This window comes from Homarus americanus, unplaced genomic scaffold (genome assembly GCF_018991925.1).
Source record: "Homarus americanus isolate GMGI-L3 unplaced genomic scaffold, GMGI_Hamer_2.0 scaffold50564, whole genome shotgun sequence".
NCBI classification, from domain to species: Eukaryota; Metazoa; Arthropoda; class Malacostraca; order Decapoda; family Nephropidae; genus Homarus; species Homarus americanus.
This window is the reverse complement of record NW_024715014.1, coordinates 5,671,181-5,689,150: the sequence shown is the minus strand read 5'-3', so window position 1 is coordinate 5,689,150 and position 17,970 is coordinate 5,671,181. Positions and strand designations below refer to the sequence as shown.

General features: G+C 37.2%; 1 protein-coding gene across 2 annotated transcripts in view; it reads left to right on the top strand.

The window, feature by feature from the left end:
• The window catches only part of LOC121854159 (serine/threonine-protein kinase ATR-like), a 52,238-nt gene that overhangs the window by 11,629 nt on the left and 22,639 nt on the right, over positions 1–17,970 (top strand). For both annotated transcript variants that reach the window (XR_006086494.1, XM_042348600.1), the window contains exons 12-28: positions 200–404; positions 1,180–1,325; positions 2,205–2,365; positions 3,583–3,910; positions 4,257–4,399; positions 4,925–5,096; positions 6,995–7,092; positions 8,428–8,593; positions 9,524–9,640; positions 12,620–12,867; positions 14,565–14,735; positions 15,341–15,449; positions 15,890–16,002; positions 16,108–16,304; positions 16,752–16,859; positions 17,032–17,162; positions 17,354–17,623. Coding sequence is in view for 1 of the 2 variants with exons in the window: in XM_042348600.1 (XP_042204534.1) it covers positions 200–404; positions 1,180–1,325; positions 2,205–2,365; positions 3,583–3,910; positions 4,257–4,399; positions 4,925–5,096; positions 6,995–7,092; positions 8,428–8,593; positions 9,524–9,640; positions 12,620–12,867; positions 14,565–14,735; positions 15,341–15,449; positions 15,890–16,002; positions 16,108–16,304; positions 16,752–16,859; positions 17,032–17,162; positions 17,354–17,623 (2,883 nt within the window). In the remaining variant the exon portion in view is untranslated. The remainder of the gene's footprint in view (positions 1–199; positions 405–1,179; positions 1,326–2,204; positions 2,366–3,582; positions 3,911–4,256; positions 4,400–4,924; positions 5,097–6,994; positions 7,093–8,427; positions 8,594–9,523; positions 9,641–12,619; positions 12,868–14,564; positions 14,736–15,340; positions 15,450–15,889; positions 16,003–16,107; positions 16,305–16,751; positions 16,860–17,031; positions 17,163–17,353; positions 17,624–17,970) is intronic.

Genomic DNA, 17,970 nt, shown 5'->3' with positions numbered 1-17,970 from the left:
GGATAACTATGTAGTCTGAGTTTAGAACATTTGATATGAGTAATATAATGTTTATGAGAGTTTTCATATTTTGCCTCTAATAAATTAGTTAGTACTGTTGATATACATGAATTGGTTTATGTACTCACTGCATTCCATTATTTATTTGCGATAACTTTTTGTGTTTGTTATGGTAATATTAATGTTATCCTTAAACCAGGTGATTGGAATGTTGGAGCTTATATGGAACCTAGCGTGGGCAGCAGGTATTACTGAGGTTAACAGCCAAAAAATACAGCTGTGCCATTCATGGTTAGCCTTAGCAACTTTGCCATGGATGGCTTCTGAAGTCAGCTTGATGGACCTGAAACCTATCAACATCAAACAGTTTCCTACTTGGTCATCAAAGCTGAAGTGGATTAATGGTAGGATTTTTCACTTTTTGTGAAAATTTCTTTCTCTTATGAACTTATGTCTTTCTTTAGTGGCTTGTATGTTGTCCCACCAAGGTTAAGAGAAATTATAAATGTCTTATGCATTCTTCTTCAGATAAACCTAATTACAGTGGAGTCTTGATAAATCATGAAATATAAATTCACATTCTTAAATTCGGGGGTACCTATATTACTGGTTTTTTAATAGTGCCGGCTCATCATTTACTCTTGGGACACAGTTGTCTCAGTACATACATTTCTCAATCCACCTATATTGCTTTCTTTGTATGCACTACTCTGTGCTTCATCATTTATTGTTGTACTTACTGATTTATCACTCATATATCTGAAATACTCCATCCTCCACTTTTTATCCATCCAAGTTCACATTTATATTCTCTGTTTCCCAGATCTACTTACTACGGTATATCACTTTTCTGTTGCTCACATTAACTATCAACTTTCTCTCGTCACACACTTCTCTAAAGTAACTCACAAACACTTGTAATTTTTTCTTTTGAATCTCCCAAGCACAGGAGCTGATTCATCTCTATTTTACATCCCATACTATTCATAAATCTTAAGTCTCTCTCTTTCACTCCTGGTTTCACTTCTCTTAGTACAGTACTCCAGCCATGGCTACACTGTACAGTATTAAGCAAACGTGGTGGTGATCTAACACTTCCTTGACATAGTTCTATTGTCACTGTGAACCAGAATCAGTATTTTCACTTTCTCTGTTTTCCAATTATTTCTTCGTTTTTAGATTATAAAGTGAAATCCAAGAGTTTAGCCACTGTTGCCATCATGTGTGAAGGTATAGCTCCAAGATGGCGGTGTCATGTTATCCGTGCTGCCATCAGTGAGCGAGACCCTCCAGTTATGTTAGAGATGGCACGCTGGTTTCCTGTGGTAAGTATTCTATGACCTTTAGTTCTTTTTCTGTAGCAATGAAACTGAGGGGAGTTTTAAGGTATAAATAGATGCCATATATTAGAATGGTGCAAATTATTGTTGGTCATGGATGAAGAGTTAGGAGTGATAATGAATGAATAAAATAGTAATTCATACTTTTTAAATTGAATTGCTGCTGTGATGGTGAAAGGAAGCCAATTGCTTTTCTAATCTCTCCTTTGTTTCCAATTAGTTTGTTCTTTATCAAACATTGTTCTGGTGTTAGTGTGGGAGGAAACTGGAGTACCCAGAGAAAGCCTGCTATGTACAGGAGGGTGACAATTAGATAACATACTTTTCACATTTTAATAGGATCAAACTTATGATATGGAAGTGAGAGGCAAGTGTGCCACCACTGTACCAGCAACATGTTTTCTAGTAAAGTACTTACAAATGCTGATAAAAGCTTTCTTTAAAATGATTCAAAGTGAGAATAATTAATTGTAGAAAGTTGTCTGTGGTGATGTGAATGTCTTACCATTTTTGAAAATCCTGGAATCAGGATCCTACAAGAGGAGTAAAGATGCTTATAAGCAAGGCATAGAAAGTACTGTACCCGATTTCATCATACATTGACTTTGTAAAGAAAAATGTACTGATGAGGTTTCCCACAGGAGTTTATGCCAATTAAGGAATTTGTTGTGCTCTGTTTCCTACTGAGCATTAAAAGTAGACTTATCTATTTGGGATGTGTGTGTAAAGAAAATTGCCATAGGAAACTAAGAGAATACCAATTTTTTGAGTGAGAGGGAGTAAATGCATGGGGAATTTGAAAGAAAGATAAGAAAAAAATTGCAAAGGTCTCAGATTTGTAAATATGTGTTTTCTTATTATTAGATGGTTCATCAGCTGGGTGGTGCAGGTGGTCAACAACTGGTAGGAGAAGTTATCGGCTCAGTACTTCACTCCCCAGATATCAAAACAGTCCTGGCTGGAGCAGAATCTCTTCAACAACTGCTGTGCGCCCTTCTTAGCCTTACAACTATTAAATTTTATCGGTAAGCCTTTATGATGTTTGTCAGGGACGTATAGTAATTGTGACTTGCCTTTCAAAGTACAGTAGTCAGTGGGAAGAAACAAAGAATCACTTAAATCCCATGTTGAAGCCTCACGGGTAGACATGTGGCTCGTGGAAGCTACCCCAGTATTGTCAGCATATTTCTCATCCTTATCACTTAAATTCCCGAAGATTCACTAGTTAAATCTCGAGGAAAGTCACTGTCTTCACTTGTATCACTGTCACTATGCATTGGGGGGGGGGGGTTCATCCATGTTTCCAAAATCATATGTAATGGCATCAGTTTCCTCCTGCATGGGACATCTCACAAGGGGATGCAGCATGGCTATGGTTCGGCCATTACTTATGGGCGAGAGGTCTACACCTCCTCAGGGCAGTTTCCAAAAGCCTCCACAAAGATGCTAAGAAAATACAAAAGGGAAATTTAAATTGGGCCTGTGAGAAATATATCACAATAGAATGGTGCAACCCTCTGTACTATATCTGGTCCAGGATATGTCCACAAAGGGTTAATCACCACATGTCCCACTGAAAGCTCTGGTGCTGCCATCTTGATTTTGACATTCTAAATTTAATTTTTCAGCAAATGCCATTGAGAATGGAGCTCCACAGTCTGGCACTCCTTTGGATTTCATATTTATAACAAAATGCTGAGTGTCTTGCCTTTGTTATGACACATTATGATTTTTACTTGAAGCACCACAGTTTCTGATATTATCAGCTGAATTAGATAATTTTAAGGTCTACTGTTGTATTAAGCTCTCTGAGCCTAATTAGCCTTTATCCTGAGGAAGATAGCCTTCCAGCGCCTGGCTAGTGATGAAAGTTTATTAGCACTGTTTATATGTGGTTTTTGCAAGGTAAGGCTGGGCCTTGATCTTGATTTGAGCTGTCTTAAGGCCTTAGGAAAACTGAAAGTTAGTTGCTGGCTGGGGGTTTGTTGGATAACAAGGAGTGATTGGTTAACATACAGTATTTCCATGTTATATCTCTTTTTCACATGTTAGATGGTGTGGGGGATTAACAGGCTTACATTATATTTTTGGAATTAAATGATTTGTAAGTAATTCAGAGGGTCTGTAGCTAGCTCAGATAGGTTTATTTTGATCAATAATGAGTTCCCTAGATATTTGGGTTATATTGAGTGTAAAGAGTTGGGTATTAATGTCATATGGTGATTATAAATTTAATTTACAGACAAGAAAAGGAGGACAAGAAACCCTATTCAGGTATATTGGAGTGTAGAGTTTGCCATAACTCCAGCTCCATCAATAAGTTGAACACTCAGCGTGTTGACCCCACATTAGTGTCCAGATTCTTGGAGCTGTTAAATCATGCAGAAGCAGATATTGTTATTGCACTGATAGAAGCCCTCCCAGCAGTAGTCTCCCATACAACAGTTAACAGTCAGATGATGAACCAGTACCTGTTACTTCTCACTCACCAGAACAAGACTGTAGTCACTGCCTTCTGTAAACAACTTCCAACTCTTGTTTGCTGCCAAGGCCAGAATCCATCAATTCAGGTAAAGTTCTTTGTGTCTTGTTTTGATTTTTATAAAGTTGTTTATAGAAACATGCTGATACAGTCGTATTAAATGAATTTATGAGGAATTTTTTATTTAATTTTATTTGATCGGGAATACTTTTAATTTTGAATAATAAAGTCTTGTTGAAGGATAGGACAAATGTTAATAATGTAGAATTAATGATCAGTGGAGCTGTATATTGTATATTTCTAAAAAATTATATCTTATTGTGATGTTCATAAAGTACTGTGGGAGTGAGTGAATAAGTCATTGAAGATAAACCTGCATTTTATATAAAGGTTGATGTGATTATTTACACTACATAATTTTGTTTTACAACCAGGACCCAAAGAATGCAATGATGTCAAAGGAAGGAGAAGCTCTTCTTTCATTTTTTAATGACTTAATGAAGAAGAATAGTACCAGTGTGACAACATCCAGTAAACCACTGCTGGCCATTTTGGAGGCTTCACACCATCTAGTGAAGTAAGATATGACTTACTCTATATTGATGGAATATATGAGTGAAACATCTTGGAATTTTGATGTTTCTTGAAATTACACTTTTGTTTTGCTTTATCAAACTTTTTGATGTTATATTGTAAGATGTTTGAAATTAAGAACAAATACACACACATAATTCCTTTATTTGTCATCATTCATTCAACCTCATACCAGTAGCTGTAATATTGTACTTTTCTGTGAGCTGGAACCAATTACCTAATAGACACTCCATCCCACAAATTCCATGTTTTGTGTATCACAGGAAATCAGTGCCCTTCCTGATCCATATGGGGCACTAAATTTGTGTTATTTCATGATAATTTTAGAAAGTACAGGTTGAAATGTATATTTAATTTTCATGCTTTAAATTGAAATCATCTAAGTTGTTGTATTTTTGTTAACAAATTACTTTTGAACTCTTGGTGTAAAAGATTCTTATTACATAGTTATAAGAACTTCAGGGAATAATTTTGAACTTTTTCTGTAATTAAAAAAAAAAATTCACAGGTATCCACTTGGAGGGTTAGCAGGGGGGATGTTAGTGTTGTTGCTTCGGTGTCTTGTCCAGACAGACAGGATAGTAACTGCTCAGGCTCATCTGGAAATCCATTCCTTAGCTAAATCTTTAAGGCTCACTCTCAAGGACCTCTACATAAGACATAGACAGTCTCTAGCACAGGTGAGTCACACAAGTTCTGAAATTCTGTTGTAGTCATTTGTCCAGTGATTTAGGAACTGGATGGATGTAGATATACAGAGTGTACACATTGAAGTGAAATAACTTTAAAGCTTTATAAATTTTTATTGAATAATGCAAACAGAGGAATATTCACATATTATTTGGGTACATTAAGGTAAGTTAGTGTAAACACTCAACATGTGCATCATTCGCAGCACGGACTAAGTCACAGTGGGCTATAACTGCTTCACCGACTTGCCACCCAACTGTGCTCCCCCCCCCCCATATGTGATGTCATGGTACACACACACACATTCCAACACCTCACCTGCGGTGTTCCCCAGGGGACCATGATGGGACCACTGTGCTTTCTCATCCTGATCAACGACGCTCTATCGGACACTCCTCACAGGTGGAAGTACGTGGATGACTGCACTGTGGGGGTTTCAGTGGACAACACCGCACAAGACTACTCATCGCTACAAGGCACCCTGGACAGGCTACAGGCATGGACCACGGAGAACAAGGTCACCATCAACCACACCAAAACCGTGGTCATGCACATCAATACCGCCACCACTCCAGTGCAAGCCCCAGCAGTCACAGTGAGTGCCCATCCTCTCCAGCTGGTGCAGTCTGCCAAACTCCTGGGTGTAACCATAGACAACAAACTTGACTGGAAGGCCCATGTAAATAACACAGTCAAGGCAGCCTCGTATCGTCTCTACATGCTACGACGACTTAGGTCACTTGGGACACCCACGCCAGAGCTGAGGACCATCTACAACGCCTTTATTCTCCCCAAACTAACGTATGCGTCACCAGCCTGGTCGTCTTCTCTCAACTCCACCCAACAACGTCAGCTAGAGAAGGTACAGAAAAGGGCCTGCAGAATCATGCTCGGCGCAGAATACTCCGGCTACACCAACACTCTCTCCACCCTGGAAATGCCATCCCTCAGTGACCCACCACCACCGAGCACTGGAAAGGTTTGGCAGGGGACTACTGCACCACCCTCGTCATCGCCACTTCCTGCCACCTGCAGCCCCCCACCCAACTTGCGCAGTCCGCCACTACAACAAAATTCAGCCCATAAGAGCCCGCACCGTAGATATAAGAACAGCACCATCCCATCTATTGTTAAAATAATAAACAACTCCTGATTTATGTACTGTACAGCCCTGTAAATGTATTCAATGCATATTATATCATTATGTCTAAATCAAATGTAAGTCTGTATATTTTCAGCCACCGGCTGCAACTCTATTAATAAACCGTTTATTATTATTATTACACACACACACACACATGCCTATGAGTCAGCTGAACTGTGTTGTGTCACCCAGAGGATGGCGTGAGTGTTTGTTTGTACATTTAAGATGTTCATGTGGTACTGTAGGTTAAATTATTGCCAAGGTGTTCTTCCCTCTCTCGCACGGATTCAATGAACATCTCCCAGGTGTTCACGCTCATAAAGTTTTTCTTTACTGGTGAATTTTACCGCAATCATAAGAGGAAAATTAGTTGCAGTGCTCATGGTGGTGAGAGCGAGAAAAAGAAAACAGCGCATACTTGTACTGTGAGAACTTTTGAAGATAAAGTCGAGGTATTAGACTTACTAAGGAGTGGTGTATTGAACTCTGAAACTGTACATTGGTTACCACACTTGTGCGGGGATACCAGGAACATAACCCTCGCTTGCTCTGAGACCCTACTGTATACATAAAAACCTATAAGGTTTCAAAGTTGTTTTATTTCAATGAGGACACCCTGTATATATTCAGTAAATATCCTTATGATTGATTGTTCTGTAAATAGTTGGTATTTTTATTCATATTTAAATTAATAAATCTAAAAAATATTCTTGTATGACCTTTTTATTTTGTTTCTTCTTGAAGGTGTTGTCAGAGGTTATTAACCCAGGAGAAGTTGGTATAACGCTGAGCCATGTTGCAGAGGTGTTTAGGTGGCCAAGCTCAACTTCCAACAGTAAGAGGTATGTTTATATCTTCTTTTAGATGAGGATTCAGATAATACTGTACAGCTTTTAAGATATGTTCAGGTACAGCAAAATAGGATGCAAAGCTTTTCATTGAAGATATTTTACTTTACAACAACACAACTCATAGCACTCCTTTAACTCAAGAAATATGTAGGTCAGGTTCTTTGTGATATCATGAGTAATTGATTCTTTTTTAACTTTGATAACATAACTATAGTATTTGTTTAAGCTTAATACTGTATGGCCTAACATAAGTGCAGCCTCATTTATGTATTTTGTGGATTACATTATTTTTTGTGTATTGCAAAATGGTGGTTTAAATCCCTCATTTTGGGTTATTAATTCAGAGGCAACCCAGGAGGATTTATTTCATATTTAACTAGATAGCACCTCAAAAGCCATCAGATGAGCCTGGCAGAAAAGTATAGGCATCCCTCAAGTTATAGAAAGACTTACTACAATCCTCAAAAGTTTTACATAACTCAAAACCCATTTTTCCATTGATTTATATTATACAAGCTGTCCCAATCCCATGAATTTATATCAGTACTTCAGGAGTTTATTTTTTAAGTCATTTCCAGTAAAAAATATTCTATGAACATGGGTCCAATTCTCAATGGTTATGGAACTGTGGTTACTTGAACTTTGAAGCTAAAGAGTAGTTTGCTCATAATTAAGGTGTTTTTTTTTAGTGTGTGCTACAAATTTATACCAGTGGTTCAGTCTACAATAAATTTTCAAAATGGCCACCTTCAGCTTGATATATATATTCTAAAAGATGTCAAGGGCTACTGCTGTTTGATTGGTTAATTTAATACAGTACAGTATATGAAGAATGAGAAGATAAGCAGTAAAGTGCCCTCCATAGAAAGAATACAGGGGGTGTAATCATGATCACTGGGTAAATTTTTATTTTAAGGTGTTTGAGAATATCTGTACAGGTACTGTTTTCATTTCTATTAAAAAATGCTATTATTTTGATGAGGGAAATGTAATGATTATTTTGAAGTCTTGGATTTTAAATTTTTCTGTGAAGTTGAATGAAGTTTAGCATCTTTCCATAAAGAAGAAATGCTGAAGTGTATGGAAGTAGTCTGAAGGTTTTGGACAAAACAGGAAAAATTCAGTAGAGCACTTGAGTACAAGCAACAGAATTTCATCTGGGTCAGGAGCCTTTTAAATTTTTCAAATGTCCATGATATGTTTTATGTGCTGTGTTTTAATTTTAAATATCTTCAGATCCAGTAATCATCCTTTTCATCTTTCTTCAGGGATGAGTTAGAGATTTCTCATGAACAAAATCTAATGTTGCACTTCTTATTTCTTTAGGAGTCAAATGAACAGTAAACTGGGGTCATTCATTAGCAGCCAGATTCATCACTTGCTGCCTGTCTTAGCAGTTCGGGCATCACAGGAGTCCAGGCCTGGATTTCTCCAAGAGCTAGCAGCATGTCTTGGACTTCGTCTTCGTGACATTCTTATTGATCATTTCCAGGTATTGTTGCTGCTGCTGGTCAAATTATGATACATTTATTACTGATTATGCTACTTGAGCCCAACACTTACCGTCTTTCTTCACTTCATGGTGCTCTTTACTTGTCGTTTGTGTGGGTACTTTATCTGGCCTCTCACCCTTGATTACGTTTGCCAGTTATCCAATAATTTTTTCACCCCTTCTAATTTACTCAAACATAATACTGTGCACCTTTAAGTTTATGATGGAACATACTGTAATACTTAGTTTTAACAGCGGATCTCCCCTGTTGGACGACAGAAACTCAGATGTACAACAGCCAACTTTAATTTTGTGGAAAAAGCATATACACCTGTGACAAGTACAGAAAACACACAAATAGTCCCCAAAAATGTTCACACTCTTTGTTATGTATAGGGATATAACAGGTGTAGCTCAGCAGAGGTAGAATTAGTCACAGATATAATTCATGAAGAAGGAACATGTGGTTGACAAATGACGACTTAACAACAAGAGGAGAGAGACATAATACTGACATGTGTATTAAAACAGCATCTCAGTGGTAATATAATCTCAATAATATTTCACACTTAAAATTTTTCAGTATTATCACCCAATGTTTTGACTCTCAGGGCATTTTCCATGAACATAACCCTCGTAATTTTAATTGTGGTTTAATAATATGGTGAAAAGAAAACAGTAGATTCAGTTGGAACCTAAGAAATCATTTCATTCAACAATGAACTCTTAATTAATAATTCTGTTCTGTTAGATAGTCTCATATTCTTCATAATTATTGTCAGTATACTGTAGTATAGAAAATAATTAATTAATGTCAATAAAAATACAGTACATGCAAGTTTGTGTATGATTTAAAATACTTTACCATAAATATGGAAAGTTAAAAAGCATGAAGAAGTTTATTTTTTATTCAGGTTAACTTTCTTTCAGCACATCTTGGCACACTTGGTATTCCAACACTCAGAGAAAGAGCAAGAAGCAGTGTTGAACTTTATTGCTACAACAACTGATATTCAAATTTATAATATCAGGCAGTGTTCTGTACAGGTTTGTTATAAGTTGTCTCTTTTTGCTTAAAGGGCTTGTATATATATATATATATATATATATATATATATATATATATATATATATATATATATATATATATATATATATATATATATATATATATATATATATATATATATATATATATATATATATACAGTGGCCCCTCGGTTAACGAACTCAATCCGTTCCAGAAGGTCGTTCGTTAACCGAAACGTTCGTTAACCGAAACCATTGTTTCAATGGGTTTTTGGGTAATTGGTTCCAGCTCACCGAAAATTTCCTAACTTCAACAAAAATGGCGGAAAAATTTACTTACTTTGAGGTGTGTATGTAGAAGGCTCCTGGATGATGGTGATGATGTGCATTTGAAGTGGGAGGTGCAGGAGGAGAAGGGAGAAGAGAAGGAAGTGGAGGTGGAGGAGAAGCATTTTACTGCTTCTTGGAAGGTGAGTCACCTTCCATGAAAATGTCAGGAACCTCTGGACTGACAGATTCTCCACCATGAACATCCTCTCTCCTTCTTGAAGTGGAAGGCTGAGGGCTAGCATCTTGTTCCCTCTGCCTTTTACTGAAGAAAGTGTCAATTGTGGTCTGTGGGGCATCTGTCCTCCTCACCATTAACTTATGTTTAAAGAAGGAGACCACTGAGTCCTCAACATGACACAAAGCTAGTTCAGTTTTTTCCACTTCTGGGTGCTTTGAAGCCAGTTCCCTGAACTTCTCCCAGTGGTAAATCACATCTTTCAACTGTGTAGCTGACATATGGTCATCACTTTCAATTTCCTCCTCACCACTGTCAGCCTCTACCCGTAACATCTCATCCAGTTCCTTCAAGTCATTAGGAGTAAGTTCCTCCTCATGAGACATCACAAGCTCTTCCACATCCTTCTCCTCCACTTCAAGACCCAATGACTGACCAATGGACACAATCTCCTGGTCCAACTCTGTGTCATCCTCAAATCCCTCAAAATCATGGACTACTGATGGCCACAGTGCTTTCCATGAAGAATTGAGGGTTCTATTGGAGACTTCTTGCCATGATGACACAATCAATTTTACAGCCTCCAGGACGTTGAATTGTGTCTTCCAGAACTGTTTCAGTGTTAGTTCAGGATCAATGGAAGTTGCCTGATGACACCTCCTAAACATTTTCTTCATGTACAACTTCTTGAAGTTGCTGATCACATTCTGGTCCATTGGCTGTATGAGTGATGTAGTGTTTGGAGGCAAAAACAACACTTTCACAAAGTCAAATTTATACTCCAAATTTCTGGCAAGGTCAGGGTCATGACCAGGAGCATTATCCATGAGGAGAAGAGCCTTTACAGGAAGTTTATTGGTGGTTAGGTAGCTCTTGACAGAGGGGCAAAACACATCAATAGCCCATTCATTAAAGAACTGTCTTGTCACCCATGCCTTACGGTTGGACTTCCAATAAACTCCAAGCATTGTTCTTACCACTTTCTGTTGCTTGAACACCCTGGGGTTTTCAGAGTGGTAGACAAGCATAGGCTTCAGTCGGAAATCCCCTGAAGCATTGGCACCAAGCAATAGAGTGAGACGGTCTTTCATGGGTTTATGCCCAGGTAAAGAGGCTTCATCCTTGGTGATGAATGTTCTTTTGGGCATCTTTTTCCAGAACAGCCCAGTTTCGTCAACATTGAAAACTTGCTGTGGAAGATAATTTTCTTCTTCCATCAGTTTTTTAAATTCAATTAAAAACTTTGCTGCCCCTTCTTTATCAGCACTAGCAGCTTCACCATGCCTAACAACACTTAAAATGTCACTTCTTTTCTTAAATTTTTCGAACCAGCCTTTGCTAGCCCGAAAATCTTCAAATTCTGTTCCTGAAGAACTAGGTTGATCTGTCTTTAAATGTTCATAAATCTCCCTGGCTCTTTCACAAATGAAATCACCAGAAACTGAATCACCTTTCATCTGTTTTTCCCTAATCCAGATGATAAGTAACCTCTCAGTTTCTACGATTAGGGATCTACTTTTAAACACTCTTGTAGATTTGTCTCTCACGTTCACTTCCTTAAATTTGTCTTTTTGTGCAAGAATTGTCGACACAGTTGATGCCGACATGCCATATTCTTTGCATAGCGCATTTGATTTAATGCCTTGTTCGTGTTTTTTTATTATTTCCTGCTTCATTTGGATTGAAATAGCTTTTCTTGATCTCTTAGGCCCCATGCTGGATTCAAACAATGGCAACACGTATTTTTCAAAGTTAAACTAGCTGTAAATAAAGAATATTTTCTTTAAAATAACACTGCACTGCACTATATATTGTCAATATGTAAAATAATTTTCAAAATGACCAATAATTTGCTTGGAAACACAGAAAAAAAGCGTTTAGTTGAAGAGAGTCTCAAGCAAGATGTTACCTCCAGTGAAAACAGAGAGAGACTAACGCCTGTTTGCTGTGTTAAGAGGCTGGATGCCGCGCATTAAACTAGTCACTTTACCTTCAATTATGTTCAATAATTGTTAAAATGATTAAAAAATTAATATTAAACTTTTAAAATTATTGAATAGTATAAACTTCTTGATATTTACAAAAATAGTAAGAATTTAAGCCCTAGAACCGATTAATGTATTGGCGGACTGAATACTAAAGCTGGTTGCCCGAGTGCAAGCGTGTTGCTTCGTTAACCGAATTTAAGAATCTTATGGGAGGCAGGTCGTTAACCGAGGCGCTCGTTAACCGAGGGACCACTGTGTGTGTGTGTGTGTGTATATATATATATATATATATATATATATATATATATATATATATATATATATATATATATGTTAAAATCATCTGGTGTTAGGTAGAATAAAATACCAGAGGGATACTTTGCCCTCTAAAGGGATAAGGAACATAAGTCATTAAGTTGCATATTATCATTTTCAAGTTTGTATTTAATACATTTTATTTCTTCCTGTTTCTTTATTAATAGAATATGTTTTTGTCTTTCAAAGAATCAGGTCAATGAATTAGTCCTTGGACTTCATGATCACCGAAGTGCTGTTCTACGAGAATTTTCCCATATGAAGATCATAGGACAGAGCAGTGATCAACAGTGCATCAAAACCAAAGAGAATGGTTCAAATAAGGACAGTGCTGCAGTTCTTGGATCAGACGACATTGCTGAATATCTATCACCACGTCTCCTTGGAATATTAGGATTTCTTGATAGCAAACTTGTGTCTTCATCAACCATGTACAAGTAAGTTTTAAGTGTACTTATTTCCTTGTGGGAAAGGGAAAGGAATTGACTTATTATTGGTTTTAACTCACATAAGTGTAATAGAAACTGAAAAAAAAAATTACTTAAAGCCCTTAGGTCATTGGCTCCTTAATAAATAACACTGTCCTTAATATATTTTTAACATTACAAAATTTTAAATTGTGAACAGTTAGATTGTTATTGTAAAGTAGATAATGTTCACATGTTTTAGTTCTCTACCAATAGTGGTGTCCCACAGTGTTCTGTTCTTTCACCTGCTCTCTTCCTTCTTTTTATCAATGATTTACTTCACACTACAACAAATTCTATCCATTCTTACACTGATGATTCTACTCTTCACTCTTCTTCACATTTTCCCCTTCCCCCTAACTCTCAAACTAGATCTGTTTCAGGAGCTGATATCATTACATCTATCAATGCTGATCTGTGCAGTATCTCCAAATTAGGAGGTAGAAACTTGGTTAAATTCAATAGTAATAAAACTCAGTACAGTATTTACCAATTACACTTTCCAAATTAGATGGTCTCCCACCAATGCTATCATTCTGCCAAATTTTAAAATAGATATGCTAGGCCTCATCATTTCCTGTAATATGTCATTGAAGCCACACATCCTCAACATTGCTAAAGCTGCCTCCTGAAAGCTGGGAATGCTGTACAGATGCCATAGCTACTTCACTCCCGAGCAGTTGCTTCAAGTATACAAGGGAATCATTCTTCCTAACTTGGAGTACTGCTCTCATATCTGGGGTGGCTCTTCTTCTGTCCAACTGTTAGAAAGGGTGGAATCAAAGGCATTTCATCTTATTAACTCTCCTCCTTTAGTTGATAATCTTTCTTCCCTTTCTCTTCGCTGCAGTATTGCTTCACTCTCTCTCTTTTACAGGTACTTTAACGGGCAATGTTCGGTGTATTTGGCATCCTGTGTACCACCGGCAAGGCCGTGGGCTCGTAACACACGTCTTGCCCGCGGTGCCCACCATTTCTCTGTGGATGTCGGTTACACTAGAATAACCCATTATAGTACATCCTTCTTTCCTCACACAGCCAAACTGTGGAATGCTCTGCCTTCTTCTGTGTTTTCACACTCACTTTAAGAAGCTGGTTTTCCAGCATCTTCGTAGTGTAGATTAATAGAACCTTTTCCTTTTCTATTTTTTATTTCTTTTTATTCTTATTTTTTTGCCCCCTAGACCCCGATGTGGGTCGATGACCTGTGCCCGGGTGGGCTGTTCCCCGTAAAAAATAAGGGGACTATACAGAGGCTGTATAGAGCTTTGACAGAATAGGTCTAGTTAATTTGATTTTATATAGCAGGGTAGTCCATGGTTGGCCTTTTTCTTGAGCACCTCAATAAAAGAAAAACAGGACATTTCTGGACGTAGAGGATGGTAGAGTTGACTAAAGTTTGCTGCAAATTGTACAGTGCGTATGTAGAGTAAAGTGAGAGATGCTGTTGGAAGTGGTAGCTTGTGAGATGTTACTGAGAGAGAAGGGTGGAACTAAGATAGAGGTGTAAGCTTTAAATTGATTAATGGAAATGGTTTGAAGTTAATAAAAGTGTGGATGGTCTTTATCCTGGAGGTTTCCATAAGCTGAATAAGATTGTTATGTCAGAAGGTTGCCATACTGTATCATTTGCTGTACATTTTCTTATACAGTATATATTTTTCCAGAGAGAAGCGATCTGCCTTGTGGTCTTTGAGTGATCTGTTGGTTGTAATGGGAAGAAAATACATTTCTCCAGTTTCTCGGAAGGTTTTAGCATCCTTGAAAACAGCTCTGAAGCTGAGAGATGAAGACTTTTATGACATTGGCTGCCATGCTTGGACAAATTTCTTATATAAGTAAGTTTGACATTTTTATAATGTTGTATTATTTGTTTACTGTAATTTGTATATTTGATAAAATATTGATAGTAAAATCATTGTACAGTCTCCCCCAAAAAGTATCATTAGATTTTCCGTCGTTACAATTTGAAACACTAGACGAAATGCTTTGACATGATCCCCAGTGTATCATGATAAGATGGTATGCCTGCTGGCCATATCAGCAACAGCTAGAAATGGGAACAGGATTGGGGGAGGTAGTTGTCCTTCAATGAAAAACTAGATACTTAAGTATAACATGAAATTCATTAAGCTATATTAATGTATATATTGTGCTAAGTGGAAGCAATGCATACCTAAGTGGCCAGATACTGTATTAGCTTGTCTGCCAGGTATCTGGTCCATCTGTAATAAAATGGGATATGAAAATCAATCCTTCATTTGTTACTCTAATGTTAACTCTTTTTGAGACAATCTTCATCATTTTTTACTGTATATTATACATTTGTTTCAAAATATGATAAATTTATTGAGCGGTATATCTGTTCATTTATTTATTTTACTGTACAGTATGTCCAGATTGTTGACATAGCTTGTTTTTAATTGTTTTTTTCTCATTGTAGCTTGGATGAGTGCACACTGGAGGGGCTACTAGAAGAAGTAGTTGTGGTTGTGACGCCTCTTGTGAGGGTACGACCCAAGGAGATGGCGCCAGTCCTGAACCACATCTTGGTAATGTCTTGATTTTGCAGGGAGGTGCTGAATATTTGTAGACACTATGTGCACTATGTTGATAGATGAGTTGGTTTGTGTTAAGATAGTTTGTTGTGGGAAGAATGGATGAATAATAACAGATGATGGGAAAATTAATGTTAAGGCGATTGCACTAGTTTTTGGACACTCTATATTAACTAGGAAAATGCCTAGAAATACTGTAAGCCTCTTCCTGCTTTGGAGCAAGCTGCTGGACAGGTGATGGTCTCATATGCTTAGTAATAGGAAAAAAAAAGCAACTGCACTTTTATAATGCTACAGTGGTTATGAAATGATTACAACATAATTCTCATATTTTATATTTTGTAAGTACTAATGCTTTGTTTGTAAATGTTGCTGATTCTATTAATGTGGCTCTTGTAATCATGTTTTATATTCATTTAAGAAACCTGTTGCAGTTGGAGATGCCTTCAATAAAACCACTTCTTGGGTACTTACCTCTTCTTCCCGATGATGTAGCTCTCTCCCAAGTTAATCAAGCCATCGTGGAGCGTCAGTTGAGAGTTAAATGGTAAGGTTAAGTTGTTCTCTTAAAGCTTGATTAAGAATAATGTATTCCAGAAAGTGTCTGTACTATGAAGGTGATACTGAATTAAGATTACTTTTCCTCATACAGTGGCAACACACAAGAAGTTATAGAGGTACTCTCATCTTTACTTCGTGGCCTCAATCATGAGAGTCTTGATGTGAGACTGAATGCCCTGACTCGTCTCCGACATACACTACAACACAACCAAGATGCTGTCCATCGTCTAACAATAGACGCTGATAATGTGCATCCAACTATATCAGAGTTATTTAGTATTCTTTTAGGTGAGGTCATTCCTTTCAATACCTGTAGTGTATAATTATATTTAATGCTTGGAGTTAATACAGTAAATCCTGCCTTGTCCACAAGGGTCAGCATCATGAATTTTACATTAATATTACCGGTACTTCTGGGAAATAGCAAATCAGGAGGATACTTTTGTTAAGAAGACAGTGCATAAGGGAGAGATGAAGGCTGTCCCATCTCAAACTTTGTTCACTTTATACTGTCTGCATAATGTCATCTTTCTTATTTACACATTATTTTCGCTCTTTGTCACTTTAATGTTGATGTTATTATAATGACCTTGTAATAATTTGTACAGACAGACTCTGCCTATTTTATAGTTCATTTACATCAGATAAGCAGTTTTGTATCCTTTGTTTTTAAGACAATACATTTTTGAGAGCTGAAAAAGAATTATATTTTGAATATTAGCATTACAACTACAGGTCAGTGCCGTGAGCTGGAGGAGGAAGTTCAGATAGCAGTAGCAGAATGTTTAGGTCTCTTGGGTGCAATAGACCCCAGTCGTCTCTACACACATGCCAACATTAAAGGTGAGGAAACATTACCAGATTTTGAATTTAAAAATGTTTGTTCTCCTTAAAGTTCAAAACTAAAGAACATTAGAAAACATCTTCAAGCCTTGTAAGTGGTGCTGTAATTTTCAGCATTTTGAAATTTAGAATTTACCCTTTCTACAGTATTTTTATTTATTTTTTCTTTCAGAGGAACTAAATGAGATCCACCTCAACATTGAAACAGAGTCTTTCATTGTACAGCTGGTCACAGAGTTAGGACGAGCTTTTTTGGCTGCCACTAATGCTAACACCCAGACTTGTGCATCATATGCTATGCAGGTAGGTGTGTGATGTACCTTCTCAAGGCAACGTAGAATGTGGTGTGTGGGTGTGCAGAATTTTTTTGAAAAGTTTATTCAACTAAAGTGGTAAACTTAAGATGTAACTCGTGTTATGTTGTTCATAAGTTTTGAATGTTGAAATTTTTTTACAAGGGATTTTTCTTTTCTTTCATATTTATTGTTATAAAGGAAGTGACTCGTCTTTATGGCATCCGAGAAAAGGGAAGTGAAGGAGCATCACCAGTAGGGTCAAGAGCCTGGGAACAGCTGGGGTACCACCTACAAGAAATCATTTACCCACTTTTGTCTTCCAAGTACATCGTGGCAACAAGTGCTGGTAGATCATCTGTCCTCCCATCTCCTATTTATGGGAGTTCTCAGGCACAGTCCTTCCACCAGTGGCTCACCAACTGGGCATGTTTTCTTGTTGATATGCTCAAGGGAAAGACAGCCAGTCAGGTCAGTTGCACACTCTTAAACTTTTGTTTTATTTTTCATTGTTAACATGTACTTATACCCATACTAGTCCTTGCATGATAAATATAATCTTATCTTGACTTCCATTTTTTGTTTAAATGTGTAATTATAAATGAGCAACTGCTCATCCTACCTTCACAGAGAGGTTGAATCTTTCTAGTTTTAAGGTCAGTAATTCATAGGTCAAAGGAACTTAATAATAACAGTAAAGTCTTTTCCACCATCTACTTGGAAATTGTTTCATAAAAGGGACTGTGCAAATTCCCCTTTAGCACATTAACTGAGTGACCACCTCATCATGTTTGACCATGTCATCACTAGTACTGTAG